Here is a 26,051-nt window from a genome sequence, read left to right as displayed (position 1 = left end):
GATGCCCCGGGTGAAACCTTCAGGAAGGAAATGTGTTTATATAAATTTTTTTTTGTTTATATAAATTTTTAATGAGCTTAATGAACCAAGCTCAACGATGAGACTGTATTAAAAAACAAAACCAGAAACCAAGTAAGAAACAAAACAAAATGAAAGAATATTTGTTTGTTGTTGATCGGATCTCCACACGTGGTGGCCAGTGCAATTAGGTCCCTAAGTCTGTAATGCTTTGTAGGGCTTCCCATTTCGTTTTACCTCTAGTATGGGTTTTTGAGGGTCGAGGCCCCATCAACCCCCTCCTTTGGGTCCTTCCACGGTTCCTCGCTCACACAGTAGGCACTAGGGAAGGACAAACGGCGGCCGTTCTCTGTCACAGCAGCGGGAGAACTTCAGCTGTAGCGCGAGGGGTTTTGATGAAAGGCGACATGTTTCCTGACACTGAAAATAACGATCGTTGGCCTGGATTCCTGGGGCAGGCGGGACACTGGCGTCCCTGGGAGGTACAGCCCCGCGCTGCGCTTGGGGACGCGAGCTGTCCTGACTCCCGAGCAGAGAAGCCGCCGTCCGAGAGAGACGCGCGACTGCCAAACGGCACGGTGAGGCTTCATGGATGGAAGATGCGTCCTAACTGCGGACGTGAAAAAGTGAAAAGAAAAAGGTGAACTCAGAACTGAAATACGGTACTGAAACAGAACAGTCTCTTTGGGTCCGGGCTAAGGACAGAGCACGGGGACCTCCGGCGGGACGCGCGCCCTGCGCAGCCCCGAACCCGCGGCGCGCGGAGCTCGGCAGTCCGCGGTTCTGTTCCAAAGGCTGCGGCTGGCGATGGAGCTCGGGTTGTGCACTCTGACAGGCCCGCCTTCTGCCGCGGGCGCTCGGAGTCCCGGTTCCTTCTCTGGGACGTGGAGCCGCAGCCCAGGGCTTTGGGGAGGCCGCAGTGACCTCGGAGCCTGGGCCCTGGGAGCTTCACCGTCGCTTTCCTGGGCTGCCCCGTCGCCTCTCCTGGGGAGCCCCCCATGGGCAAGTCGGAAATAACTTAGACTAAATCATGACCTCAGACCATTTAAACGCTGAAAACTTACTTCTTCAGATCCCAAAGAGAATGCGGGGGTCTCAGTACTCTGCGTGTTTTATTCTTCTGCGGCCCCGGCCCCGCCCCCGCCGCGGGGAGTCGCCGCCACTGCTGGGTCTCGCCCCCCCCCCCCCCCCCCCGCGCAGATTTCTGCCAGGACAGTTCTGGGCTCCGAAGCGGGCGCAGGTGTCTCCGGGCTGAAGTCCGCGTGGGCCCGCTTGTGTCTGGGGGCTGCCCCGGGGCTGTCTCCCAGCCCGGCCGCTGCCTGGAGGCTGCCCGCCCTGCTCGGCTCCTGGCCCCCGCCGGCCCCAAACCCGCTGGGCGGGACCCATCCCTGAGCCTTTCCTCCGCGGTGGACTCAGCGTCCCGCGGCCGCCGGCTCTCCGCCCCCTCCTTCCGTCCTCCAGCTCCATCTGTAAGGGTTTTAGGGCGATTCTCTTGGGCCAGGCAGGATCATCCGGGCTAGCCTCCCCGGGCTCAGGTCAGCTGCTGGACATTCTGGATTCCATTTGCAACCTTAGCTCCCCCTCGCCGAACAACCTAGCACACCCGCAGGCTCTGGGGTCAGGACAGGGATGTCCTTCGGGGCATGATTCTGCCCACCACGCGTACTATAAAGTATCTCTGTATCTCCCTGTTTCTCAGTTGATTAGAAAGATGTTCCACGTGCGTTTAAAAAATTCTCTTGTTTGAACGCTTACAATTCAATCCATACCTCTAACATGGCACTGGAGCATTTTATCAAAATGATCTATTTATTTATGCATGTTTGCCACACTCACACATCTGTCTCCTAGGACTGTGTCTTATGCATCTTCGAATTCCCGGAACACAGAGCAAGGACTGGTGTGAAATAGATTCTTGATAAATGATCATGGGATGGAACTGGAGAAATCTTATTTATTTTGCCACAATTTCCTGTAGTGTCTTTTTTTTTTTTTTTAAGCTCTTCCACGTGCCTTCCAAACCCCAAGTGTCTTTGGTTTCAAAACTTGTATTTGTCTTTCCGTCTACGTAACGACTTGTCATCTCACATACTTTGAGAAATAAATGATTTGTTTCATTCTGTTAAGTGGAAATTCACACAAGAAATTCAGAAACGTGAAAATAGTAATAAACATCATTACCAGGTGTTTTAAAAAGAGAATGAAGGTCTGTGAAGTTTCTTAATATACACAACAAGGATTTTATTTCAATGTGAAAAGAAATTGGACACTATTTTCCCGGGAAGACTCTGGTTCTAGTAACAATGAAGCATTTGGATTTGGTGGGCCATGAAGGTGAACCAGTGATCCTGAGTCATGGGACTTTCCACCGTATCACACGAACATCTGCATCCATACAAGCCCTCCATCCCAGTGTGACTGAAGTCAAACATATTTGTTGCGTTATTCTGTGAATTTGGCAGAATACGCAAATGACATTCTGGGGAAATACCTGCTGCTTTTTGTTGCTTTTCTTCCTTTGTCACTATTTTCTCTTGCTCACGTGGACACACAACAGTGATACAAAATCAACCTTTGACTCAGTCTCCGATCATGCATTACAACTGATCGGCCAATGGAGATGGTCCGCTTACCGTTTACGTTTAGCCTTGATACTTTTCATTAATAGCAGTTTCTTAACCTTCTTGCGTTATTCTTTTCACTGGTTTTTATGCTCCTAATAGTCAACACTCTTTATTACCACAATTCTTGCTGAGGTACCATTCCCTGTCTCCTTAGGAAAGCAGGCCTAGACCTGCCTCTAAATCAAAGGTCTCCAGCCCTAAAGGTAACCTCTTGGCATTTTGTGGACCCAGTGAAAATACACAGTCACTTCCGCAAATTGACTTCTGTTCTTCGGAAGAAAGATTTACCTGTTCCCTGGGATCTGCTTCTAGTGATGCCTGTCTGCGCGCAGGGGCTCTGTAGGAGCTAAAGCCGGGCGACAGGATCAGTGCCCAAAGCTTTGTGGGCCAATAATTCCAACATTTCAAGAGATACTACAACTTTGAGATACAGTTGGAGTAAGTACTAGGACTGTGATTTCCCCCAGTGTACAAAAAGGCAGTTAAAAATATAAATATTCCTCCTTTTTAAAAGCATTTTTCATTCTTCACCATTTGTTTCAAAAGTAATCCACAAAAATACAGATTTTAAAATTATCCATAATTTCACCAACTGGGGTGACAGCGTTTTAGTGATTATTCTTTCCAATTTTTATATAAATTATAAATATGACATGACTGTGTGTATATTAATATAAGTGTCTCTTTGGGTATGACCTTTTAAAATAACAAAAATGTCATCACTTACACAACCTGCCCCGTCAGCCGTCACTTTGTGTGACTGTCTTCCTTATCTTCTTATCTGCTCTAATGCCTACAACAGCATCTGGCATACGGTAGGTTCCTGATAAGTATACAGCTGTTGATTAACTGCTTTCTATCACTGCACGCTTTGCTCTAAGACTTTTCCACAGTAATTCATGAGATGGTGGGAAAATGAATTTCGCCTAATCTTACTGAGGGATGTCGAGAACTGTGACAGCACTTTCGGTTATAAGATGTGTAGGTTTTGGGGGTGCTTGGGTGGCTCAGTGGGTTAAAGCCTCTGCCTTCAGCTCAGGTCATGATCCCAGGGTCCTTGGATCGAGTCCTGCATCGGGCTCTCTGCTCGATGGGGAGCCTGCTTCCTCCTCTCTCTCTGCCTGCCTCTCTGCCTACTTGTGATCTCTCTCTCTCTGTCAAATAAATAAATAAAATCTTTTTAAAAAAAAATGGGTAGGTTTCGGGGATCTCCTGTACAGCACGGCGACTTTAGTTCACACCACTGCATTGTACCTTAAAATCTGCTTACAGGGTAGATCTTGAGCCTTCTTCCCACACACATTTGGTTGTGGTCATCTTTTCCCGCTCAGTATGTGTATTAAACCATCACGTGGCCCCTCGTATATGTAGGCAACTTTTATCTGTCAGGTGCACCCCAGTAACGCTGAGGGAGAAAGAGGGGTGTGACTTACCCTAGGAACTGGCAATATATGTACCTTTGTGGCAACAACCACAGGGGGTACTGAGGAAACAGGGCAGATTTTGGCCACGGAGAGCTCCCAGCACCGTGCAGGGATGGCCCTCCCTTAGCCAGAGAGCGCCTCGGCCATCTCTGCTGAGAGCGTCTCCTAGGATCCTGGCTGAGGTTTCCTGGCCAGTGCAGCCCAGCACACCCTCCCTTCCCCTCGTCCTGCTTCCAGCCTTCCTTCCCCACTCGCTCCGGCCAGCCGCCCCCCTGTAGCACCCAAAAGCTCTGTCTCACACCCTATTTCCCAGGAAGGCCACCTATTCGATGCTTAGGCTGCTTCCACGTTTTTGCAGCTCGAAACTTTGCTGCAGTGAATAGCCTTGTTCAAATATTTGTCTTCCTCACTTACTGACTTACAGTATGTTTTCAGAAGAAAAATTTTGTTGGTAAGAAAATGAACATTTTGAAGGCTTCCACTACCAGATGGCAAACTGACTCCAGAAGGGTTGGAGAAGTTACAGTTCCACTGCTGGTGTGAGATGGGGCTCATACCCACCCCCTCTTGTCACCACGGGGGATTCACTGGTTTCTTGGTTGGGTTTTAATTATGATTTATTTAATGGGGAGAAAAAGCTTTGTCATTGCTTTGTATTTACAGTGCATTGATCGCCAGCAATGTTCAACACGTTTTCATATACCTGCAGAACTTGTGTTTCCTCTTTTGTTAAGTTTCTGTTCTGGTCCTATGCAAATTTTTCTTTTGAGGGTTATAAATCAATAAAATGAAATCCTAATCATGCTTATTTGGACTGTTTTTGGTCTTCTATAATATTGTTATTCCTGATCTATAGTTGTACTATGTTAATTTTTAAAAAATTTTATTTATTTCTTTGCTGAAAGAGAGAGAGAGGGAGGTGGGGGCAGAGAGAGAGAGGGACGGAGAGATAAATCTCAGGCAGACTCAACTGAGCGCAGAGCCCGATGTGGGACGTGATCTCAAGACCCTGAAACCATGACCTGAGCCAAAATCAAGAGTCAAACCCTTAAGCAACTGAGCCACCCAGCACCGTACTATGTATTTTTTTTTTAACATAGAGAGATATTTCTATTTTGGTTGTTAAATCTGTCAAATGTTTCAGTCTCTTTTTTCTGTATAAATGTTGTACTTATAAGTTATGCTTATAAAGTCTTTCTCTACGCCTTGAGTGTGCAAACACCCACTTCAATGTTTTCCTGGTGCTTTTTTATTTTACAAATGTTTTAAACCATCTAGAATTTATTTTACCAGCAGAAAGACAAGACAGACCAGTGGCCTGGGCTGTACCTTGCTTCCTGATTGTTCTGCTTGCGTCTGGGTTTATTGTGTTCCCCAGGAGAGAACGTTCAAGTCTTTACACCCTATACCCGGGAATGTGACTTGACTTAGAAATAGGGCCTTTGCTGATGCCGTCAAGTTCAATGAGGTCCTGCTGGACTAAGGAGAGCCCTAACCCAATGAATGGTGTCCTTACAGAAGTAAGAGGCAAGTCTAGAAATAAGAGGAGCAGAGATTGGAACCATGAGTCTATGACCCAAGGAAGACCAAGAACCCCAGAGCCCGGGAGAAAGGCAGCAAAACAGATTCTCCTTCAGAGCCACCAAAAGGAGCCAGCCCTGCCAACACCTTGATTTTGGACTCCTTGCCTCCAGACACATGAGCAGAAAAGTTTCTGTTGTTCTAGCTTCCCAGCTCATAGTAATTTGTTAAGGCAGCTCGTGGTTTTAAAAATGTTTGAAATGGTTGCCAGTTGGGCTTGTGACAGTTGAAAAATATAATGTTCCATGTCATTGGGCAAGCAGGCAACCTTTGCTTCCTCTAGTACCCAAGTTCCATCAATTAAGGTAAGGGAGTTTAATAGAAGTAAATGCAGATGCTGCCAGATAGACTTTCGGTGACTGCCACCGCTTACCTCAGTCTTCCCACTGGAAATGGAAGCTATTCGTTTTCTGGCTATGGGCTGGTTTCCCACTGTCAGTGTCTTTTCTATGAAAAAAATAATTTGAGATAATTTGAGTAAAGAGTCACCTCATAATCATTGCAGCTATAAATATCATTTGTTGTCTGAAGAAATATGTGGCATTAAAATGTGTAGGATATTTGTCAGTTTTGTAAACTTCATTAAATGTATGTGAGTATCCTTTTTCTGGTAGCAAAGTGTGACCTTCCTGAATTCTGAATTCTGTATGCACAAAATTTGAATTAATAGAAAAAGGAAGACCTAAGGGAATCGTGTCTGTAGAATACTTAAAGGTGTGCTTAAAATGCTAATGATAGTGTTCAGAAAGGCCTTCTACTTAATTTTTAAAAATTGAGAACTTTTTAATTTGAAATAATCATAGATTCACTGGAAGTTGCAAAGAAATGTCTGGGGACGTCCAGTGCCCCAACATGAACATTTTATGCAACAGTGCTGTGTCCGCCACATTGCTGTGGCACCATCCATAGACTTATCCCGAGTTCACCATTAGATACGCACTTATTCGTTGTATCCCCATGCAGTTTGACCACACCGTGCCGCGTGGCCTTGCATAAGCACCATCACAACCACAATACCATGCTGTGTGGTCACCACGGGCCCCAGCCTGTTACCCCCGATAGCCACACCGTCCTCTCTCCCGTCCCCAACACGGGACAACAGCTAAGCTGCTCTCTTCCGCAATTCCGCAATTCCATAATTCCGAGAATGTTACACAAATGGAATCAGGGAGTAAGTAACCTTTGGGAACCGGCTCGTCCCCCAGCATAGTTCCCTGGAGACTGTCCAGGAAATGATCCTTCCTTTCCTGTTCCTCAGTGGTCTTCTGTGGTGCGGGTGGACCGGTGTGTGGGATCGCGCACCCGATGGCACGACATCTGGGTCGTCTCCAGTTTGGCCCATGATGAAGAACGCAGGGGTACACGTTCGTATGCAAGTTCCCGTGTGATGAGGTCTTCATTTCTTGGGGCTAAAACCACCAGGTTGGGGTTGCTTGGTCAGAACATGTTTATTTTGGAAAAGAACTGCCAAGCTGTTCTCCAGAGGGGATTCCAGAAAAGCCATTTATATAGACTAATCCTGTGCTTATGTTTTTCATTCCTTAAAATGTCTTTACTTGTTCCCGGCTTAAGCAATAATTTGTGTCTAAGAGGTCACATGCGTACAACTTTGACAATCTTCTGTTATTTGTAACTCTCTTGCAGTTCTATCTTCATTTTTTAAAAAGATTTTATTTATTTATTTGACAGACAGAGATCACAAGTAAGCAGAGAGGCAGGCAGAGAGAGAGGGGGAAGCAGGCTCCCTGCTGAGCAGAGAGCCCGATGCGGGGCTTGATCCCAGGGTCCTGGGATCACGACCTGAGCCAAAGGCAGCGGCTTAACCCACTGAGCCACCCAGGCGCCCCTCTATCTTCATTTTTTTAAAAAAATAGTTTATTTATGTATTTGAGAGGGAGAGAGAAAGAGCACAGGAACACAGGGAAGGGTAGAGGGAGAAGCAGACCCCCAGGACCCAGGGATCACGACCTGAGCCAAAGGCAGATGCTCAACTGACTGGGCCACCCATACACCTCTCTTCAATTTTTATTCCTCTGTTTTTAGCATTCATTCATTCATTTGTTTGTGCACTCATCTTTATTTTTGTTTTTTTTAAAGATTTTTATTTATTTGTTTGACAGAGCATAAGCAGAGGGAGCAGTGGACAAGGGGAGAAGCAGGCTTCCTGCTGAGCAGAGAGCCCGATGCAGGGCTCGATCCCAGCATGCTGGGATCATGACCTGAGCTGAAGGCAGCCACTTAACCGACTGAGCCACCCAGGCGCCCCTGCACGTTCGTCTTTACTCACGACTCCTCCTCCTCTTGAGAACCCAGTGCCTTAGAACACAACCTGAGGCGAAGATTCTAGTGTAAATGATCCCCGGGTTTGGCTACATAGAGCTGCTCTGAACATGTGTGTGCAAGTTGTTGGACGGACGTCCGCTCTCTCCTCTCTCGGGTAAGTCGCCAGAAGTGGAACTGCTGCGTCATATGTTAAGAGCATGATTAATTCTCTAAGAAATATCGAATGGATTTCCAGAGTAGCCGCACCACTTGGCGTTGTCACCGATGCTGTGGGGCCTCCAGGCGCTCCGCCTTCTCAGCCGCTCGGGGCCCCCTCGGCTCCTTCCAGCAGCGGGGTGCGGGCGCTCACTGCTCTGAACTGGCATCTCCCTCATGGCTGATGACGTGGGCATTTTTAAATGGCCTTGTTTCCATCTGATCACCTCTCTGGTGAACTGCCTCAGTTTCTGAGTTATATTCTTGCTGTTGAGTTTTGAGGATTCATTATCTGTGTCTTTGTATATGTGGTTAGCAAACATTTTCTTCAAGTTTTATGCCTTGTCTTTTCAACCTCTTGACAGTATTTTCACGGAGTAAGTTTTTACTTTTGATGAAGTCCCAATTTATCAGGTTTTTTGTTCGTTCGTTTGTTTGTTTGTTTCTGGATTGTTTTTGGTGTCTTATCTCAGAATTCCTGGCTAATCCCAATCACAAAGATTATCTATGTTTCCTTCTAAAAATTTGAAGCTTTGCATTTCGCACTTAAATCTGTATTTTATTTTGCATCCCTTGGACATGACATTGAGGCTGTGGTTATTTTATTTTTCTTTTTTGCTTATGGGAGGCCAATTGTACCAACATCATTAGTTCGAAAAACTTCCCCTTATCCATCGCGTGGCCTTGCCAAAAATTGATTGACTATATCTGTGTGGGTCTATTTCTGGATTCTTTACTCTGTTAACTTTTTAAAGTGTAACCACTGGCCAATTTAAAATGAGATGTGTGGCCCTCATTTCATTTCTGCTGGCCAGCATTGTTGGAAGCACGAGTGACAGCCAGAGGGCCGGCCTTCAGAATGTTCCAGTCAGTCCCAGGCTGCAGGCTCTCCTGGGAAGGCATGACCTCCTGGCCATTTCTGGGAGGGTGTGGCACTCAATGCTCAGGGCCAGCAACACCTAGAGCAACCACGGCTGGCAAAAGTGGTGCGGGGAGGGCCACCAACAGCCTCTGCTCTGGTGCCTGGCTTTTACCCCTTCGAATCTCGTGCCCGTCGCTCCGCTTCTCTCTGTGCTGGTGTGTTCGCGTTCTGAGTGTTGCCTCCTACCCCCTTCTCATTCTCTCTCTCTCTCTCTCTCTTGTCCCCTCCTCACATTTCCTATGAAGGCTTGTTGATGGTCCCATTGTATTTGCTCTTCTTTATGCACCTTAAATTCTTTCTTTCTCCCTCCTTTTTGCCGCCTTCACATTTTCCCCCTCTATTTATCCCTGACTTTTACACACTGAATTCTTCTCCTTTGAATACTTAATCTATATATATATGTTCCGTTTTTTATCTTCTTCTGACACATTCTCCTTCAGAGATAGTCACCAAAATCTCATGACCATATAAATACCCAGCAACAGCATAGCCCCACAGAGATAGAAGGGTCAGGTCTATTGTAGAAAGCAATGTTTCAATAGCAGTAGTATGACCCTATTTTTTAAACTCCCAGAATATTAATTTTTTTAAAGGAATTTATTTATTTATTTTAGAGATTTATTAATTATTAATATTAATCATATTAATATTAATTATAAATTATTAATTTATTTATTTAGAGAGAGAGTTAACGACATAAGCCAGGGAGAAAGGCAGAAGAAGAGGGAGAAGCAGGCTCCCTACGGAGCCAGGAGTCTGATGGGGGCTCGATCTCAAGACCCTGGGATCATGACCTGAGCCAAAGGCTGATGCTTAAGCGACTGAGCCATCCGGGCATCCCCCGCTGAAGATAATTTATAACACAGCTAGCAATTTACATTCTTCTCACGTATGTTCACAACATGTATTTCCTCTTTTCATCACTTCAGTGGACAGCAGTGAAATAAGCATTCTTTTATGTCCTTTCTACCTCTTGCTATCCACTTGGATAATTATGATAGTAAGATTATGTGTTGTAATTTGTATGATCTAGTGAATTCGAATTAGTTCAATTTGCTTGACTTTATTTGTTTACACAGGATGGTGACATGAGGGGAAATTCTGTTTAGAAGAAGAACTGAAAGAATGAATAATTAGCTCTGATTTTTCTTTCCCAACCAAAGACCTATGGAGCACCTCAGCAGCCTCTGGCTTCCCCCAGGGTACAGCCGTGTGTCATTTCAGCGGTAGTATAGAACGAAAGCTCATTATGTGGCCACACTTACAGAGCTAAATATAAGGAAGAGACAGTATTTTATCACATGGCTTCTCAAAACTGCATGCAATTTTAGGACTAATTTTGTTTGCAAAAATTATTTGAATGTATAAAATATGTTAAACACGCCTTCATCTTTTGAAACATGTTGTGATTAACTGCGTGTGAGCTATCAAAATATTCCTTCACACGTCTCAGGTTCCTTTACTCCGAATAGAGTCGTGCTGACCTTGAATCCTTTCTTCAGTGATTGTTTTCGGGAACCACTTTGCTTTTCCTTGCCTTCTGGCTGCCTTAGTAATTCATTGTCGGAGGCGTGGCCTAACAGGTGTCTCCACCGGAGCCCAGATCTGAAGGTGCGTCCCGGTGTTACGGAAAATACATCTTCTTGGGCTTGGCTCTCTGCTCTCTGTCCCCGAGGTTTCTCGTGTTCCATTAGGCTTTCAAGTTTCCCGTGTGCATGTCAGACAGCTTAGGGTGGGCTCTGCGGCGCAGCTACTCCAGGGAACCGAGGCTATAGGGTCTTTGGAGGGAGGGGGTTTAGAGTCGCTTGGCTGAACTCGGGTCCAAGGTTCACTTGGGCTGGATCTGGAGCAAAATTCCTCGAGGGGGATTTGGTCTTGGGGGTAATCCTTTGGGAAGTCAGGGATGGTTTAGTAAGATGGAGGAGACGGTTGGCTTTGGCTGCGGCTGGTCGCAGACACGGAATGACATCTCCGTAATGAGAATCCTTTCCCGCGAGCACGGACGGGCTTGTCCCCGGCTCTGTCGTCAGAGACCCGGCCTCCTGTGTGCGGCTCTGCGGCCCCCGGCGCCGGCTCTGCCTCCGGGACCAGGTGGCGGGTCCCGCGCCCGCCGCCCTGCGGGGGAAGGACGGAGCGAGCGGGACGGGCCGCCTCCTCCCGGAGCGCCTCCTCGGCCCAGCCCGGCGCGCGCCGCTGCCGTTCGCCCCCGGGGACTTGCACTTAGCCAAAGGGGCCTGCTTCCCGCAAGCAGGACGGAACGCAGCCTTCATTCTGGCTGCTCGTGTGCCCAGCTCGTATCTGAGGACAAAGTGGGGGAGACGGGGCAGGTGGCGTCCGCCGCAGCCCCGCCGTAGCATTTGCATTAAACTCAACCCGGGGGCGCCTGGGTGGCTCAGTGGGTTGGGCCGCTGCCTTCGGCTCAGGTCATGATCCCAGGGTCCTGGGATCGAGTCCCGCGTCGGGCTCTCTGCTCAGCGGGGAGCCTGCTTCCCTCTCTCCCTGCCTGCCTCTCTGCCTGCTTGTGATTTCTCTCTGTCTGTCAAAAAAAAAAAAAAAAAAAAATCTTTAAACTCAACCCGGCTGCCCGCGGTGGCCTCGGTGGCTCGCTGCGGGACCGGCCCTCCCGGCCGCCAGGGGTTCGGACTTCGTGTTCTTTACTGACTTGGTAACTGCCTTTGTTTATTAATTCTTGTATTTTCTTATTGCTTGTAAGATTTTTTTGTCCATTCCTTTGGGTTTTTTTCTGTTTACAAATCTGTCATCAGAAATTAATTCCAGGGGCCACCTGCCTGGCTTAGTCAGTGGAGTGTGTGACTCTTGATCTCAGGGCTTCTGGGTTGGAGCCCCACGTTGGGTGTAGCAATCACTGAAAGGTAAAAATCTTTAAAAAAAAAAAGAAAAAAAGAAAGAAAGAAATTCCAAATATAGTATGTTATTTTAAATTTTCATATTTTGTATTTTCTTTATTTGCCTACTTCCATTGGCTAATAACTACAGAACAATTTTAATAATACTGGACTTTAATAATACTTATATATTATAATATATAGATATATTATAATTAATGTATTTATATTTGATATATTATATACTATAATAATACTTAATATTATTATATTATAATAATATTATTACTATTATATAATAAACTGGACTTTCATAATACTGGACTTTAATAATACTTATATATTATAATATATAGATATATTATAGTTAATATATTTATATTTGATATATTATATACTATAATAATACTTAATATTATTATATAATAAACTGGACTTTCATAATACTGGACTGCCAATATATCTATATATTATGTAACATAGATATATTATATTTAATATATTATGTACTATAATAATTTAATATTCTTATAATAATTATTATATAATAAACTGGACTTTAATAATACTGGACTACTGATATATTTTTCGTTTTAGTGGGAATGTATCTAGTGTTCCTTCACTAAGCATAATGTATGTGCACTGATGTATGTTTAGTTTTATATTTTCGACTTAGCTTTAGAGGTTTTTTAAAAGGAATGTTGAATTGTGTCAAATGCCTTTAGCCTCTACAGAGATAATTACATGATTTTTCTCTTAACACAGTTGTGTTAATATCTGAATAGTAAATGATTTCCTCATTTTAGCTATGACGTTTACTTGATTGTGTTATTCTTTCAGTGTGTTGCCAGATTCTGTCTTACAGAATTATTATAATACTGATCTGTATTTGAATCTTAATGTTACTTTGTTTCTGGTGATCTACATTTATAGTTCCTTTATCCTGGATGACTTCATCCCTTAAATATTTATCTGTACTGCAGATGCCTACCCTACTGAGTTAATGTTTACCTTACGTAAACCATTTATTTCTTTAACTTAGCCTTTGGTCTTGGTTATGAAATCATTTTGATATTCTTTACTTTTTTCCTGGACTTCTAGTCACTGGAGAAAATTGCACTTAACAAATTGTGAAGAAAACCAGTTTTGTCTTAAAGTAATAATAACTATTAGTGAAAAACCACTGGCAGATTTCACTGCTAAGTCCATGTGAGACAGGGGTCCCAGCCCAGGCTCAGAAAAGTGCCTGTTTGTTAGGAACATGTGGAAAGTCCCAGTGAGGAAATAACACAAAGCAACTCACTCAATGTCATTGAATTCAGAGAAAATTAATAAGACAAATTAGGTTTTGCGATCACTTAAAATGTACTAAAAATTAAATTTAAAATGTAGTTAATTATGCTTTATATCACTAATGTCCAAGGGAAGTTCCGGAAACATCCCCATTGATTAAGAGGATGCTTGTGAGTATCAGGAGTAGCAAGGCTCCGATGGGACTTGCGCGGGACAAAGGGCATCCCAGACTTCTAGAGTTCTCCTTGTCTCCTGACCTGTTTAAGAAATGGAATTCCGACAGTAGGGGTGAGTCTGGGAAGAATTTCCTTACTAACATAATTATTGAGAGGCGGACCTCGCTGCTAAAATGCTATACAAAGTATAAATATTAAGCAAATAATACCGATGTAATTCAATAATCTTAAAAAGTTAAACTGATGTGCATGTGGTAATATCCTAAATCGCCTCATCACGCGAGGTTGTTAGGAATCCATGAGAAGGGCTCCCCCTGAGGGACGGAAGGGCTCTGGGTGTGATCAGGGAAGCCATTTAACGGACCTGGCACCACTTCACAATTAATTTCTTAGGATGTGCCAGGATCTGACCTGTGCCCCGGGGATAACATAGATTAAAGTGACCAGTTACAGTCTAATGAGTGTCAGTGGTCTGGCGTATCTGCTTCCTGAGAAGGTGAGTTAGTGGATCTTAAGGTCAGAGAAAGAATGTACTAGACGACTAGACATCAAAATGCATGAGGACAGGGACATATATGAACTAATTTAATCCTCACTAAACTCTCAAGGAAACTGAGGCACAGAGAGGTTAAGAGCTTTTCAAGGTCACAGAGCTAGTGAGGGGCAGCTAAGATCTGAATGCACACGTCTAACTGCCTTACTTCTAACTCCACTTAGATGAAGAGCGCAAAGACGTACAGCAAATGCTCATTAGTCTTTAACTACCACTATTATAACCTTGATCTTAAGAACTGTTTCTTGAAATTCTAGCTTCCAAATACCTATCCCTTGAACTTGCGTCTTTCCTTCTAAGCTTCTGTTATTTCTGTCCAGGATTACTGACTGCAGTGGCCTCTGCTTCCACCCTGGCCCTTTCCCATCCTTTTTCCCATGGGGCAGCCCCTCATCTTGCTAACATGCCAGCTTGATCTCATCTGTGGATTCATCAAACACCAACAGACAACCAGTGAGTAACTATGGGATAAATGGATGAGTGAATTAACTGTAAGACTTCGTTGGCCAAGTCTCCTCTCCATTACATAGTGCTTAGATGAACCCTACCCCATTAGACTCTCCGTCTCCTTTTTTCCAGCTTCTTTTGCTAACACTTCCTTCTTCCAAGCAATTACTTTTTCCAATAGTTCATTCAATCCATCAAGTGCTACTGTGGATTTAAGGGTAAAATGAAGAGTAGGGCTCATAGCATGGTTCAATGAGGGGTAAGGACCCCTTATGCCCTTCTGTTTCAAATTGCTTACACATTTTAAATAAATGATTATAATTAATACTGGTCTTAATCTCACATACTTAGGTCAAAGTCATATTTTTTTCCTCTTAATTTTGTTGCTCATCTATAGCTGTGAAGTTTTACCACACGTGTCATGGCCGCTGTTCTCCACGTCATCCTCACCCGCGGCTGTCACGTGTTGGAGGTGAAGCTTTAGTGTTTGACTCTCGAAACCTTGCCGCCTGACCAGTTCACTCAGTTACGGATTGAATTGTGTCCTCCCTCCTCCCAAATTCCTATGTTGCAGCCCTAACCTCCCGTATGACTGGGTTTGGACAGGGCCTTTAAGGAGGTAAGGAAAGTTAAACAAGGTCATAGGGGTAGGGCTCTACTCTGGTAGGATCCAAGTCCTTATAAGAGGAGGAAACACGGAGCTTACTCACTCCATGGAGAGGAAACGGCATGTGAGGACGTGGGGAGAAGGGGCCATCCTCACGGTAGGAAGAGAGCCCTCCCCAGGAACCCACCCTACACCTCGATCTGGGACTTCAGCCACCACATGGTGAAAAAATCAATGTCACTTGTTTAACACCCCCACACCCCACCCCCCAGGTCTGTAATACCGGGACCGCCTAATCAGACCAAGACATAGACACTGCTGGGAAGATCAGGGAACCCAGCTCTTCCCCCTTTCTCCTCCTACTCTAGAGCCCTGGGTCATGGCCATGTTTTACCTGGAGCCTGATCTTAATCATGGGGCTTGAAGGAAGCAGGCAAGAGACAACAGTGACACTCGGGTTTCCAGTGCCTGGAAGTCTTGGGATTTCCAAGATTGAAGAGGGAATGAATGTAAATTAATGAACGAATGGGAAGAAAGAAAGAAAATAGCTGCTCAGTCTGGACACTGGGGCATGGAGTCCAGACCTCCCCCGCGTCCACAGACGTGCTCTGACGTAGGTTTCCCGAGAGGGCGGGCTCTCGCATCCCGTGGGAGGGGGGAGGTCTCACGAGCAAAGCACCAGCTTTCTCTCCAGATTATTTCTTCTGATTACTTTACAGCACACATGGATTTACCTTTTAAACCAGCCTTCAGCCGAATGCAACATCAGGGATTACCTTTCCTTAGTATTATTTGCTTATACTGTTCCAAGTTTAAGGCAAAGGGGAAGTTTTTCCACACAAATAAGTTTCATTCAAGCATATCAAATCTATCTGTTTTTACCTGGGGAGGGACTGGGGAAGCAGGAAGTCCCCGATGAGGATGGAGTTGAGGGAGTCAACTGGAAATAGGAACAGAAAGTGAGGGTCAGTCGGGGGAGGGGAGGGTGTCGGGGGCAGGTTCTCCCTGCTTCGACACTGTCCCAGCCTGTACACCAAAGGTCACTGCAACGCAAACCAGTACAAATGGTGTAGTAAGTATTTTCTTATGTTTTCTTGTGTAATAAGTATATTTCTTATTTTCTTCTGACAGGGCAAGAGGTTCTTTCTCCACGGAGCCAGCCGAGAAGGATGTCCAGATGAGCTGAGCAGGTTCAGGACTTCCCCCGCTGAAGATAACATCTAAATAATGACGAGCAGGACATTTACGCAGAGATCATACTGGGGATAGTTTCGTAAACCGTCTTACGGAGCCTCTACTCTCTCCGTTCCATCTTTCTAGAATGCTTTTCCTCTGTTGCCTGTCAAAATCTGATTCTTTCTTTAATGCTGGGCTTCGGTCTTGTCTTTCGTAATAATATTTTTTCCCTTGTTCTTTTTGTCTATGCCTCCGCAGCAGCGCTGCGATTACGGCGGATTATTAATTCACCCATTTCCTCCCTTAAGAGCAAACTTCAAAGCCACAATTATTTATCTCTATAGATACTTCATGCTTATTCAGTTACGTGTAGTAAGAAGTTCAGTGAATGCATATTGAATGAAAACATCTAGCAGTTTCTATAGGAGAGTAAGAGTAATTATGCTGACTGCGATAGTTGGGCCCTTGCACAAAGACAATCCTTCTAGCATGAGTGTCCTGAAAGTAGGAAATCCGTGGTCCACATCTCCTGTGTCCCTGCTGTCATTTATACCTGCTCTGGTTTATACAATGATTTGTCATTATATACCTGCTTCTCCACACTGCTGAGTAATGGAGCAGATCTTTTCTACTTTATTACCGCTTTTGCCTTTCTTTCTCATGACTGATCATCCCTTGGCCAAGCTAAATGTCCATCGTCTTTTCGTTTGCTGTTCGCTTTCTTCTTCTGATTGTGCCATCATGCACTTGGACTCTGGTCTGCCTGTCAAGATTCAAGCTCCCAACTGTAGGGCCTTTTTTCTCCTTTGCACAAATACCTTCTTAAGCAAGGATCATACTTCTCTCGTAGCTTTATTATAATCCAGGCACACCTGGGAATCTATTTTCCTTACTGGAAAAACAGAAAGGCCAATGGATTCAGCACTGACTCCTTGGTCAATGACTAAAGATACTAATTTGAAATATTACCTGGGTTGAACCTGATCTTGTACATACCAGGAATCTGAGCTCCCACCTGAGAAGAAACGGGCAGGCCCACAAAGCAGCCTCTCCCTTCAGAAGCTATCAAGCTAATGGACTTCCGTCTTGCACTCTTTATTCCAATTTGCTTGTCAGGCAACCATCTCTTTATCATTGTTCCTTCATTTGGAGACAGAACTAGTAAGTTTTGGTCAAGCCCTATGATTCATTTCCTTACTTTCAAGCAAAGTCATTGTGGTTCCCATTCAGAGCTCTGCCAAGTGCTGCGCCTCGGGGGCGGGGAGGCAGCCGGTGTCCTCTCAACCTAAAAGAGTTTTGGTGGGGCAATGAGTCATTAATTCCCTAATGCCTTTTCCAAGTGTGGATAAAGCTTACAGTTGGTTAAATGATGGGACTAGGTGTGGAATGAAGGTTGGCACCAGTCTAGGGAAAAAAGTACATTTCCTTTTCCAAAGTAAAATATTTATTTTAATTGGCTCACAATAAATAGTAGGGCAATTGTAATTAACAAAAGAGAAGTAGGCTTTGGAGAACAGGCATAATAGAGAAAAGGGGAAAAAAAGTACATAGAGATGGAAAAATTTTGCCTCAATCTTTTTTATGACTTAGAGCAAGTTTATAGGATTATAAAATTTGCTGAAATTAGGAGCCATATAGAGTAACATTGAATCACAGAATTTCAGAGCTAGAAGTTACTTTGCAAGAATAACAGATTTAACCCTCCTCCCCTTATATTGTAGATGCAAAAAAAAAAAAAAAAAAGTAAAAATGAGATCAAAGTGTCGAGACAGGATCAGTTTTTCTCAATTCCCTACGTTTATCTCCGATTGAAAGTATGGGTGATTCATAAATCTTGATTGCCATAGCCTCTAGAATGATCTACACACAGAGAAGAAGCTGCAGCTGGCTGATGGTCCATCATCTTCCTTTGCCCACACTCGCAGGGTATCTGGGCTGGGTTAAGTGTCTGTTCTCATGATCCTCTGTGCTCGCAAATACGCATCAAGGTTATCAGGACTTCTAGAGAGGTGGGAGTTTGGGCGATCCAGACTCTGCTGCATCTCTCACTTAAATGTTCAATCCCAGGACTCCGGGGCCGCTGTGGAGACATGGAACGTGGTGCAGAGGTATGGAGGTAATTCTTAAGACAAACACTTATAAAACATAATAATGTGACTCTTCTGCTTAAAAGTCTTTAAAAGCTCTTCATTGCCAACACTGATGTTTTATTTTATTTTTAAAAAGATTTTATTTGTGGCGCCTGGGTGGCTCAGTGGGTTAAGCCTCTGCCTTCCGCTCAGGTCATCCTCTCGGGGTCCTGGGATCGAGCCCCGTGTGGGACTCTCTGCTCAGCGGGGAGCCTTCTCCCACCACCAACCCACCCCCTGCCCCCCGCCTGCTGCTCTGCCTGCTTGTGATCTCTCTCTCTGTCAAATAAATAAATAAAATCTTTAAAAAAAAAGATTTTATTTATCTACTTTAGGGAGAGAGGGAGAGCGTGCGCACCAGACAGGGACGGGAAGGGGCAGAGGGAGACCGAGAAAGAACCTCAAGCAGATTCCACGTGGAGCGCAGAGCCCGACCCGGGGCTCGATCCCCCCAACAACTGCGACATCATGACCTGAGTGGAAACCCAGAGTCACACGCTCAAGCCACGGAGCCACCCGGGTGCCCCAACACCAATGTTTTAAGATGTACGTTTTAGGATTATTTGGGTATGGTGAAGCCAACAGATCAGCAACTGTTATTGAATAGATTATTTGCCACTCACAGTCCTCAAGCAGAGGGGCCTGCCGGGCCCCACCGGGTCACCCCGGGAAGCAGCCGAGGGGGCAGGAGCCGGTGCGAGCGAGGGCGGAGCGGGCGCCGCAGCGTTTCGGGGTTTCCTGAGGAAGGGCAAGCAAGGCAGGGCGAGCGGGCTCAGAAGGGGCTTGTGTGAGTCATTTCGGTGGGCCCTGGGAGGCAGAGGCTCCGTCTGGCTGGCACCTGGCCCTGGGATGATCCGGACAGAGGCCTGTAGCCTGGGGCGCAGCAGCCGCGGGGAGCGGTGGTGGGCGCGCGGCCTGGCGCCGTTTGGGGGGGAAAGCGGGGCTGGTGCGGCCGCAGGACCCCGCGGGCCGCGCACCGCGAAATCAGAAGCAGAGCTCCTGCCGCCCGCGTTCGCACCAGGCGCCCCTGGGACCGGTGCTCCTGGGAGGTGCTCCGGAGACGAGGGTTGCGGTGTCCGTTTCGGGAGCTGCTGCGGGGCGCACCCCGTTGGCAACACGTAGTCGATGGAGCGTTAATCTGAACGAGGGCCGTCTTCCTTTAAAGAACCCTGTTAGGCTTCATTTAACAGTGTTGTGAGCTTGTTTAGCCATGTAATGCCTTTGACAAACATAACTTATAGTTTTAAAGGTATCTTGAATATGGTATTTTAGGCTTAGAATCTGGACTTTGGGCGCGCCTAAGTGGCCCCATGGGTTAAGCGTCTGCTTCGGCTCCGGTCAGGAGCCCAGGGTCCTGGCATTGAGCCGCGCATCAGGCCCCCTGCTTCTCCCTCTCCCACTCTCCCTGCTTGTGTTCCCTCTTTCGCTGTCTCTCTGTGTCAAATAAACAGATAAAATCTTAAAAAAAAGAAAAAGAAAGAAAGAAAAAAAAAAAAAAAAAAGAATGTGGACTTTGTTTTGACCACTATCTGACACTCATTCTCTCCTGGGGTTTCTAGTAAGAACCATCCAGGCTGGTTTCATTAGGGTCAGCAGAAGGAGCTTTCCTCTTTCCTGCCTCTAAGCTCTGCTCAGACCGGTTTCCCCCTTATTCAGGAGCGAACTTGGTGCTCTGCCCCTAATGCAAGGCTTTCTAGCACCAGCTTCTCTGTGAAGTCCTTGCCAAGCTTCCCAAACCCACAAATAAATGCTGCGTACCACGTGCCGGCCACTCTTCTAAGCACGTCAGAATGTGAACTCACTTAGTCATTGTGATAGTCCTAGGAGGCAGGCGCTCTTTGTACCCCTGTTTCATGCATGAAGACCCGGAGATGCAGAGATGTGGAGAGACTTGTCCGAGGTCACCAAGCTAGAGGCATTCAGAATGTCATTGATGTTGCTTTAATGCCATTTGAATATTCTGTGCTGTTAATTAATTAATGCTGTTTGAAATCTCCGTGGGATTAGGTGGCCGCCCTCTGATAGATGGGGGCACGTTCATGTGTCCTGTCAGGCAGAGGGAAGGAGTCCCTGTCTTTTAACATTCTGGAATTTTATTAAGACTGTTCATTCAGCATCTGTTCAGAATCATTTAAAAGGAATTTTAATTTGAAGTTTACTTTGGCTTAGCAAGGTGATTTTCCGAGTTCTTCCTCTGAGAGAGCTTAAGTTCATCAGTAAATAGGAATGCAGGGAAAGTTTTAAAACCACTTAAAAATGCACTTTGTAATAGTAGCTTTTATACATGCACAGTATCTTACTACTAACTCAGGCTTATATATACTGATACTATAATATATATACTAATACTAAATAAGTTACGGTGAACATTTTCAGAACTGGCTCAGAATAAGGGTTCAACCAGGAAAGCAGGACCAGTCGGTGATAGATTCTAAGAGATTTATTGCAAGGAATTGGGTTACACAATTGTGAGGCTGGCTGGTCACGTCTGAAATCCTGGGAATTCTGGAACGTTCCGAAGGCACTGTCCTCAGCCAACATGTCTTCAGGGAAGCCTCAGTCCTGTTCTTCAGGTCTTTCGACCAGCTGAAGCAGCTCATCCAGATTGCCTAGGAGAACCGCCCTGAATAAAGTCAGCTGGTTATGGATTTGATTCTCGTCTACAAAACCTCTTCACAGCAGCATTTGGCTGGATGTTTGTGTAAGATTTTAAAAATTTATTTATTGTTTGAGAGAAAAATGAGAGAGTGCGGAAGAAGGACAGGGGGAGAGAATCCCAAGCAGCCTCCGCACGGAGCCCAGAGCCCAACACAGAGCTCGATCTCAGGACCCTGAGATCCTGACCTGAGCGGACACCAACAGTCAGCTGCTTAACCAGCCGCACCACCCCGTCGCCCTTGGACAGGTGCAGGAGTGAAAATAGACCTGTAGCCTTACCAAGTTCACACAGCAGAGGACCGTCCATTACAAGGACCTTTAGTGACCACCGTGTTCTCTCTCTGATGTTCCTATTTGTATTTGAAAAGAGGAAGTAGTTTCTTTAGAAATATCCCGGAGAGTACCTAAGAGGTTTTAATCATTTAAATGAGTTTCCCATCAAGGGGCCCGAAGCATGCCACGAAGCTTTTTTGTGTCCCTTTCTGCTCAGGTCTCCTCTCTTCATGGCCCTGGCATGAGTATCTCTAGTTTCTATGAACTCTGAGCCTCAGTGACCTGACACGGAAAAGGGAGTCATTCCAGGCCTGGCCTTCTCGGGTTCAGCGGAGGGCTGACGGAGTCAGAGGGGCGTCCCCGCGCGCACACCAGGAGCCCAGCCACACACTGTCTTGTGGTGCTAGTACTGTCGCCATTCCCTCTGGGGGACACCTTCTGCCCTCGAGTGACAGAGGTTTCCTGCAGGAAACAACCAGAGGCTCTGATGTTACATTCAGAAACATTTAAAAATTTGGCACATTCATCAATTCCCATCGAACGCAAGACATACCATTTTCCAAGTCTTGTTTTCCAGTCTCAGTGACCTGAGAGACCGTGAAGCCCTCAAGTGTCACCGCTTAACGTCCGCTCCCTTGGCATCTCTGCCCTTCCGAGAGGAGGGTTCAAGACGTGGCAGTGCTCAGCAAATGTTTGCTGAGTCAGTCAATTCAGGGATCTACTGAAGCGTTTCTAGGTTTGGATGGAATGGTTTGAGAAGTTAAGTTCCTAGTACTTAAAGCTCCAAGAAACAAGGATCAGAAATGGTTGTCCCAGGTGAAGGGCTCAATAATACAGAGTGTTTGAGAACCTCTTCTATGGATTTTTGGTACCATTAGAACGGAATGATTTACATCTTGAGATAATGAAAGTGTATAATCTACTTTTCATTCAAAACCTGTCACTTCAGTTAATGATAACCTCCATCTAGGAGCTAGGACTAAGGCTATGGATTCGGTATTGAGTCCATGCCGTTAAGAAGAGTTTGATGGTAGGTACCACGGGGAACAGTCAGGAGGACGAATCACGATAAAGCCACTGTTTGATTCTCATCTGAACATTCGATGGGTCAGGTCTTCTCCATAAGTTTGCAGCACTCATACAAATAAGGGCTGAATTCACAGACTTCAGACTTCGACCATTTCCTGAATTCGAATTCAGAGTTTCATGTACATGATTATGGCCAGAGGTCGGTGGAGGGAGGAAGTATTTTATCGCCTTTATCTTCTCTGTGGGTGATGTCTGAAAGCCAAAGTGGAACTCTCTTGCCTGTGGCCAGTTAGTTCTTGAATTGTAAGAGAAGATGCTGATTTTCACTGCTGCTTTTTTTTTTTTTTAACCGACAGATCAAATACTCAACATGTATTCCCTTATTTAATTCCGGAAACTCTGTGAGGAAGTCAGCACCGTTTTCTGATTCTAAGAGAGGGAAGTGGAAGCCCAGGGGCACAGTGCAACCACGAGGCAGCCGGGGGGCCCCACCCCCTGAGCTGGGCAGCCTGCGGTGCACTGGGGACCCTGGTTGGTGTTCACATCTGGCCTATCAAGATATGCCCTTTCAGGAAAGTTCTGAAAATCAGTGTTAGATGACATTCAAATATCGCCAGCCTATCTCCCACCAGCACACAATGGGAGCATGCTGTGTTCACTCCGTGGTTTGAAATCTGCAGAGAGGAACGGCCAGAATGCAGGGCAGCTTCTGAAGCGAGAGAAGCAGGATTCATCACAAACTCAGGACAGACAAACCTTGGGGATGTGTACAGTTGGGGGACCCAGACTCTCCCTGGTCCCTGGCTGCGGCCCGATTTGCTCCCTCTCCTGACTTACCCTGGAAGATTTCCTCTGGTTGGGATGAAAGCATTTCTGAGCCTTTTGGTATTTGTTCAAATTCAGCCAGGCATTATTGACATTTTCCTGGAAATCGCACAATATTCTTTCATTTGGTTTATCACTGGGATGTATTTCATATGAGACAACTCACTGTGGTTTTTTTGTTGTTGTTGTTTTAAATTTCTATGTCTTCCCCCACCCTCCAAATTCAGATGAATAAATGTGAAATGAAAAAAAGCAAGAAGGGGCACCTGGGTGGCTCCGTGGGTTAGAGACTCTGCCTTCGGCTCAGGTCATGATCCCAGGGTCCTGGGATGGAGCCTTGCATTGGGCTCTCTGCTCAGCAGGGAGCCTGCTTCCTCCTCTCTCTCTGCCTGCCTCTCTGCCTACTTGTGATCTCTGTCTGTCAAATGAATAAATAAAATCTTGAAAGAAAAGAAGCAAGAATATAAAATGTAGGAAAATGACACGCATGTATTAACCATGCCTGAATTAACTAATGAAGCATGTGGAAGGGTCCGTTACATCGGGCAAGGTTGTATTTGTGCAGTGCCGCTCACTGCATAGGAGTTATTTTTCTGGAATGCATGTGAGAACCATAAACAAAGCGTACTAAATAATAATGATTAATGTAAACATAAGAACAGCTTCCAAACTCCAGGTTGGCTATACTACACTGGGTGAGAGTTCCAGTAAATCTAAACAGCAGGTAGCAGGAATTCTACCAGTTTGGAAATACAGCCCTAACGGTTCATTGCATCAACTCGGGGAGGTATCACCTGGTAACACACTAGTGAAAGATCTATGGAGGAAAAGTTCACTTGAAAAAAGAGGAAGAGTTATTTTGAGAGGGTTTGCATTCAACGTTAATTGGCATGGAGCCAGGCCAGCGACAGCCATCTTGCCACTTGGTATTAAATGATTCACTCCATCAGTGACACAGGGCGTGGAAATTGTGTCATTCCCGTGGGGTACAAGTGGAGCCTTCTTAGGATGCAGCAGTGCAGGGGCAGTGTGGGCATTTAATGATCGCGTGAGTGGAGGGGTTTCAGTAGGAGTGCAGACACCTCCCCCAAACTCATTGTCAAGGTTGCTGACACGATTCCATGCTTAACAAGGCTTCTCTCATGATGGACATGCATTGTACAGATGAAGAACCTTGGGTGGCCAACATAAGTCTGAAACAGTATTCTGTCTCAATAGAATAAAAAAAAAAAACAAATAAAAAAGTAATTTTCCATTTGGCAGAGATTGAAAAGGAAAGAGAATGGTCAGTGTGTGTGAGGGCGTCAGGAGATATCAGCTCACACCTGCATGGCGGAAGTATAAACTGATAAGAAACTCATTGACTGCCCTCTCAGTAATATTAATATATGAATATGTATAGCAATAACAGTGAAAGCTATAGCTTCTTACTTTTATTGACCAGGAATGGCAAATCTTACTTATCCTTATAGTAGGAAAATGGTCTGATGGTTTCTGGTCTACCCATACAATAAAATGCACTGTGGAGATGACAAATTAGAATATAGAGAAAAGAAGAATTAAGAACCATAAAGATACTTAGAATGTATTATTAGTGGGGGACAGAGTAATGTTCCCCCAGAAGTTGTCCATGTCTGTTTCTGGAAGCTGTGCCTCGGTTCTGTCGCATAGTAAAGGGGAAGTCAGCTTTCAGATAGAACTAGGGCTGTGAATTAGTTGAGCAGGAGTTGGGAAGATTCTCCTGGGCCCCATGTAATCACGAGGGTCTTTATAAGTGAAAGAGGGTGGCAGGAGAACGCAGGATGAGCAAGGCTCCGTCGACCCGAGCTGGTGGCAAAGATGGAAGGGCCCCAAGCCGAGGACCAGAGCCACTTCTAGAAGCTGGGAAAGGTGGGAGAATGGATTCTCTCCTAGAGCCTCCTGAGAGGAACGTGGCTGTGCTCACAACTTGGTTTCAGACCATTGAGATCCATTTCTGACGTTTGGCCTCTAGGACTGTTAACATAGTTCATTTGTGTCGTGTCATCAAGAGGCTGGTAATTTGTTATGGCAACAAGAGGACACTAATACAGTATTGTTAAGTGAAAAATGTCTCAATTTTATAACATGTGGACTGAAGGATGAGTTAAAAACACACATACAGGGGCACCTGGGTGGCTCAGTCGGTTAAGCATCTGCCTTTGGCTCAGGTCATGATCCCAGGGTCCCGGGACCGCGGCCCACATACTTGCTTAGCGGGGAGCCTCCTCCTCCTCCTCCCTCTCCTGCTCCCCCTGCTCATTCTCTTTCTCCCTCTGTCAAGTAAACACAATCTTAAACACACACACACAGGACAGAAGAGACTGAAATTTTATACAAAACAGCTAAATTAAATGTAGTTCTGTCCAGGGTATGATAATGTTACAGTTGACATATTATTTTTGTCTATTTTATTATCGTTACTTTGTTTAGTATAAATGTATTACTTTGTAACAAGAAAAAAGGTTATCATTCAGTTCATGTTGCTGCAAGCTCTACTGTAAATTTGAGGTCTGTGTCCTTCCCAGAGAAGCTTCTGTTTGTCATTCATTTTAAGATAGAGGTGGTGCTTTGGAGACCTTTCTTGTAGTATAATATTTCCCCCAAATTATAGACAACTGGTCATGGATGGTCGTGTAGAAGCCCGAATAAATATCTTTCACTAAAGGGTAATCACTGCAGAGTTTTCAGTGTATCAGAGGGAAACAGTTTTGCCTTCCCAGTGCAGTTCCCTATTTCACCAATGTTCCAGTTCAGTCTTTAAATGTTACTGAAGTCTCCTTGTGTACTGAGCACAGAAGGTGCTTGTTAAAATATTGCATTGCCACAGGACAGTGATGATTATACAAATTTGTAGGAGCACTGAAAACAGTGATTATCCTTTGTTCCATGAAAAAGCTGAACAGAAAAGTCCATGTACCTCTAATTACACATTTATAAAAAGAAACATCAGAAGGTTCTCTTCATTTGGTTT

The 26,051-nt window shown here is 45.3% G+C and overlaps 1 protein-coding gene and 1 long non-coding RNA gene across 3 annotated transcripts in view; both read left to right on the top strand.

Annotated features, from left to right (window-relative positions):
- LOC309847973 (uncharacterized protein) overlaps positions 1-10,975 on the top strand; it is a 43,516-nt gene extending 32,541 nt beyond the window's left edge. The window contains exons 4-7 of the mRNA XM_082698909.1: positions 6,611-6,818; positions 6,906-7,069; positions 7,768-8,084; positions 9,728-10,975. Coding sequence (XP_082555035.1) covers positions 6,611-6,818; positions 6,906-7,069; positions 7,768-7,774 — 379 coding nt within the window. The 3' untranslated portion in view covers positions 7,775-8,084; positions 9,728-10,975. The remainder of the gene's footprint in view (positions 1-6,610; positions 6,819-6,905; positions 7,070-7,767; positions 8,085-9,727) is intronic.
- A 2,391-nt stretch (positions 10,976-13,366) lies between these two features.
- LOC309848182 lies at positions 13,367-25,592 on the top strand. 2 transcript variants are annotated; one of them, XR_014302884.1, is made up of 4 exons: positions 13,367-13,474; positions 14,236-14,368; positions 17,145-17,306; positions 18,213-18,262. It is a non-coding gene; the product is annotated as an uncharacterized lncRNA (long non-coding RNA). The 2 variants fall into 2 exon arrangements; XR_014302883.1 differs by lacking the exons at positions 17,145-17,306; positions 18,213-18,262 and adding an exon at positions 22,591-25,592.
- The last annotated feature ends 459 nt before the right edge of the window (positions 25,593-26,051 follow it).

The sequence above is a fragment of the Mustela nivalis genome, assembly GCF_964662115.1.
Source record: "Mustela nivalis genome assembly, chromosome: 14".
NCBI classification, from domain to species: domain Eukaryota; kingdom Metazoa; phylum Chordata; class Mammalia; order Carnivora; family Mustelidae; genus Mustela; species Mustela nivalis.
Note: the sequence above shows the minus strand (reverse complement) of the source record. Positions and strands in the feature narration are given on the sequence as shown.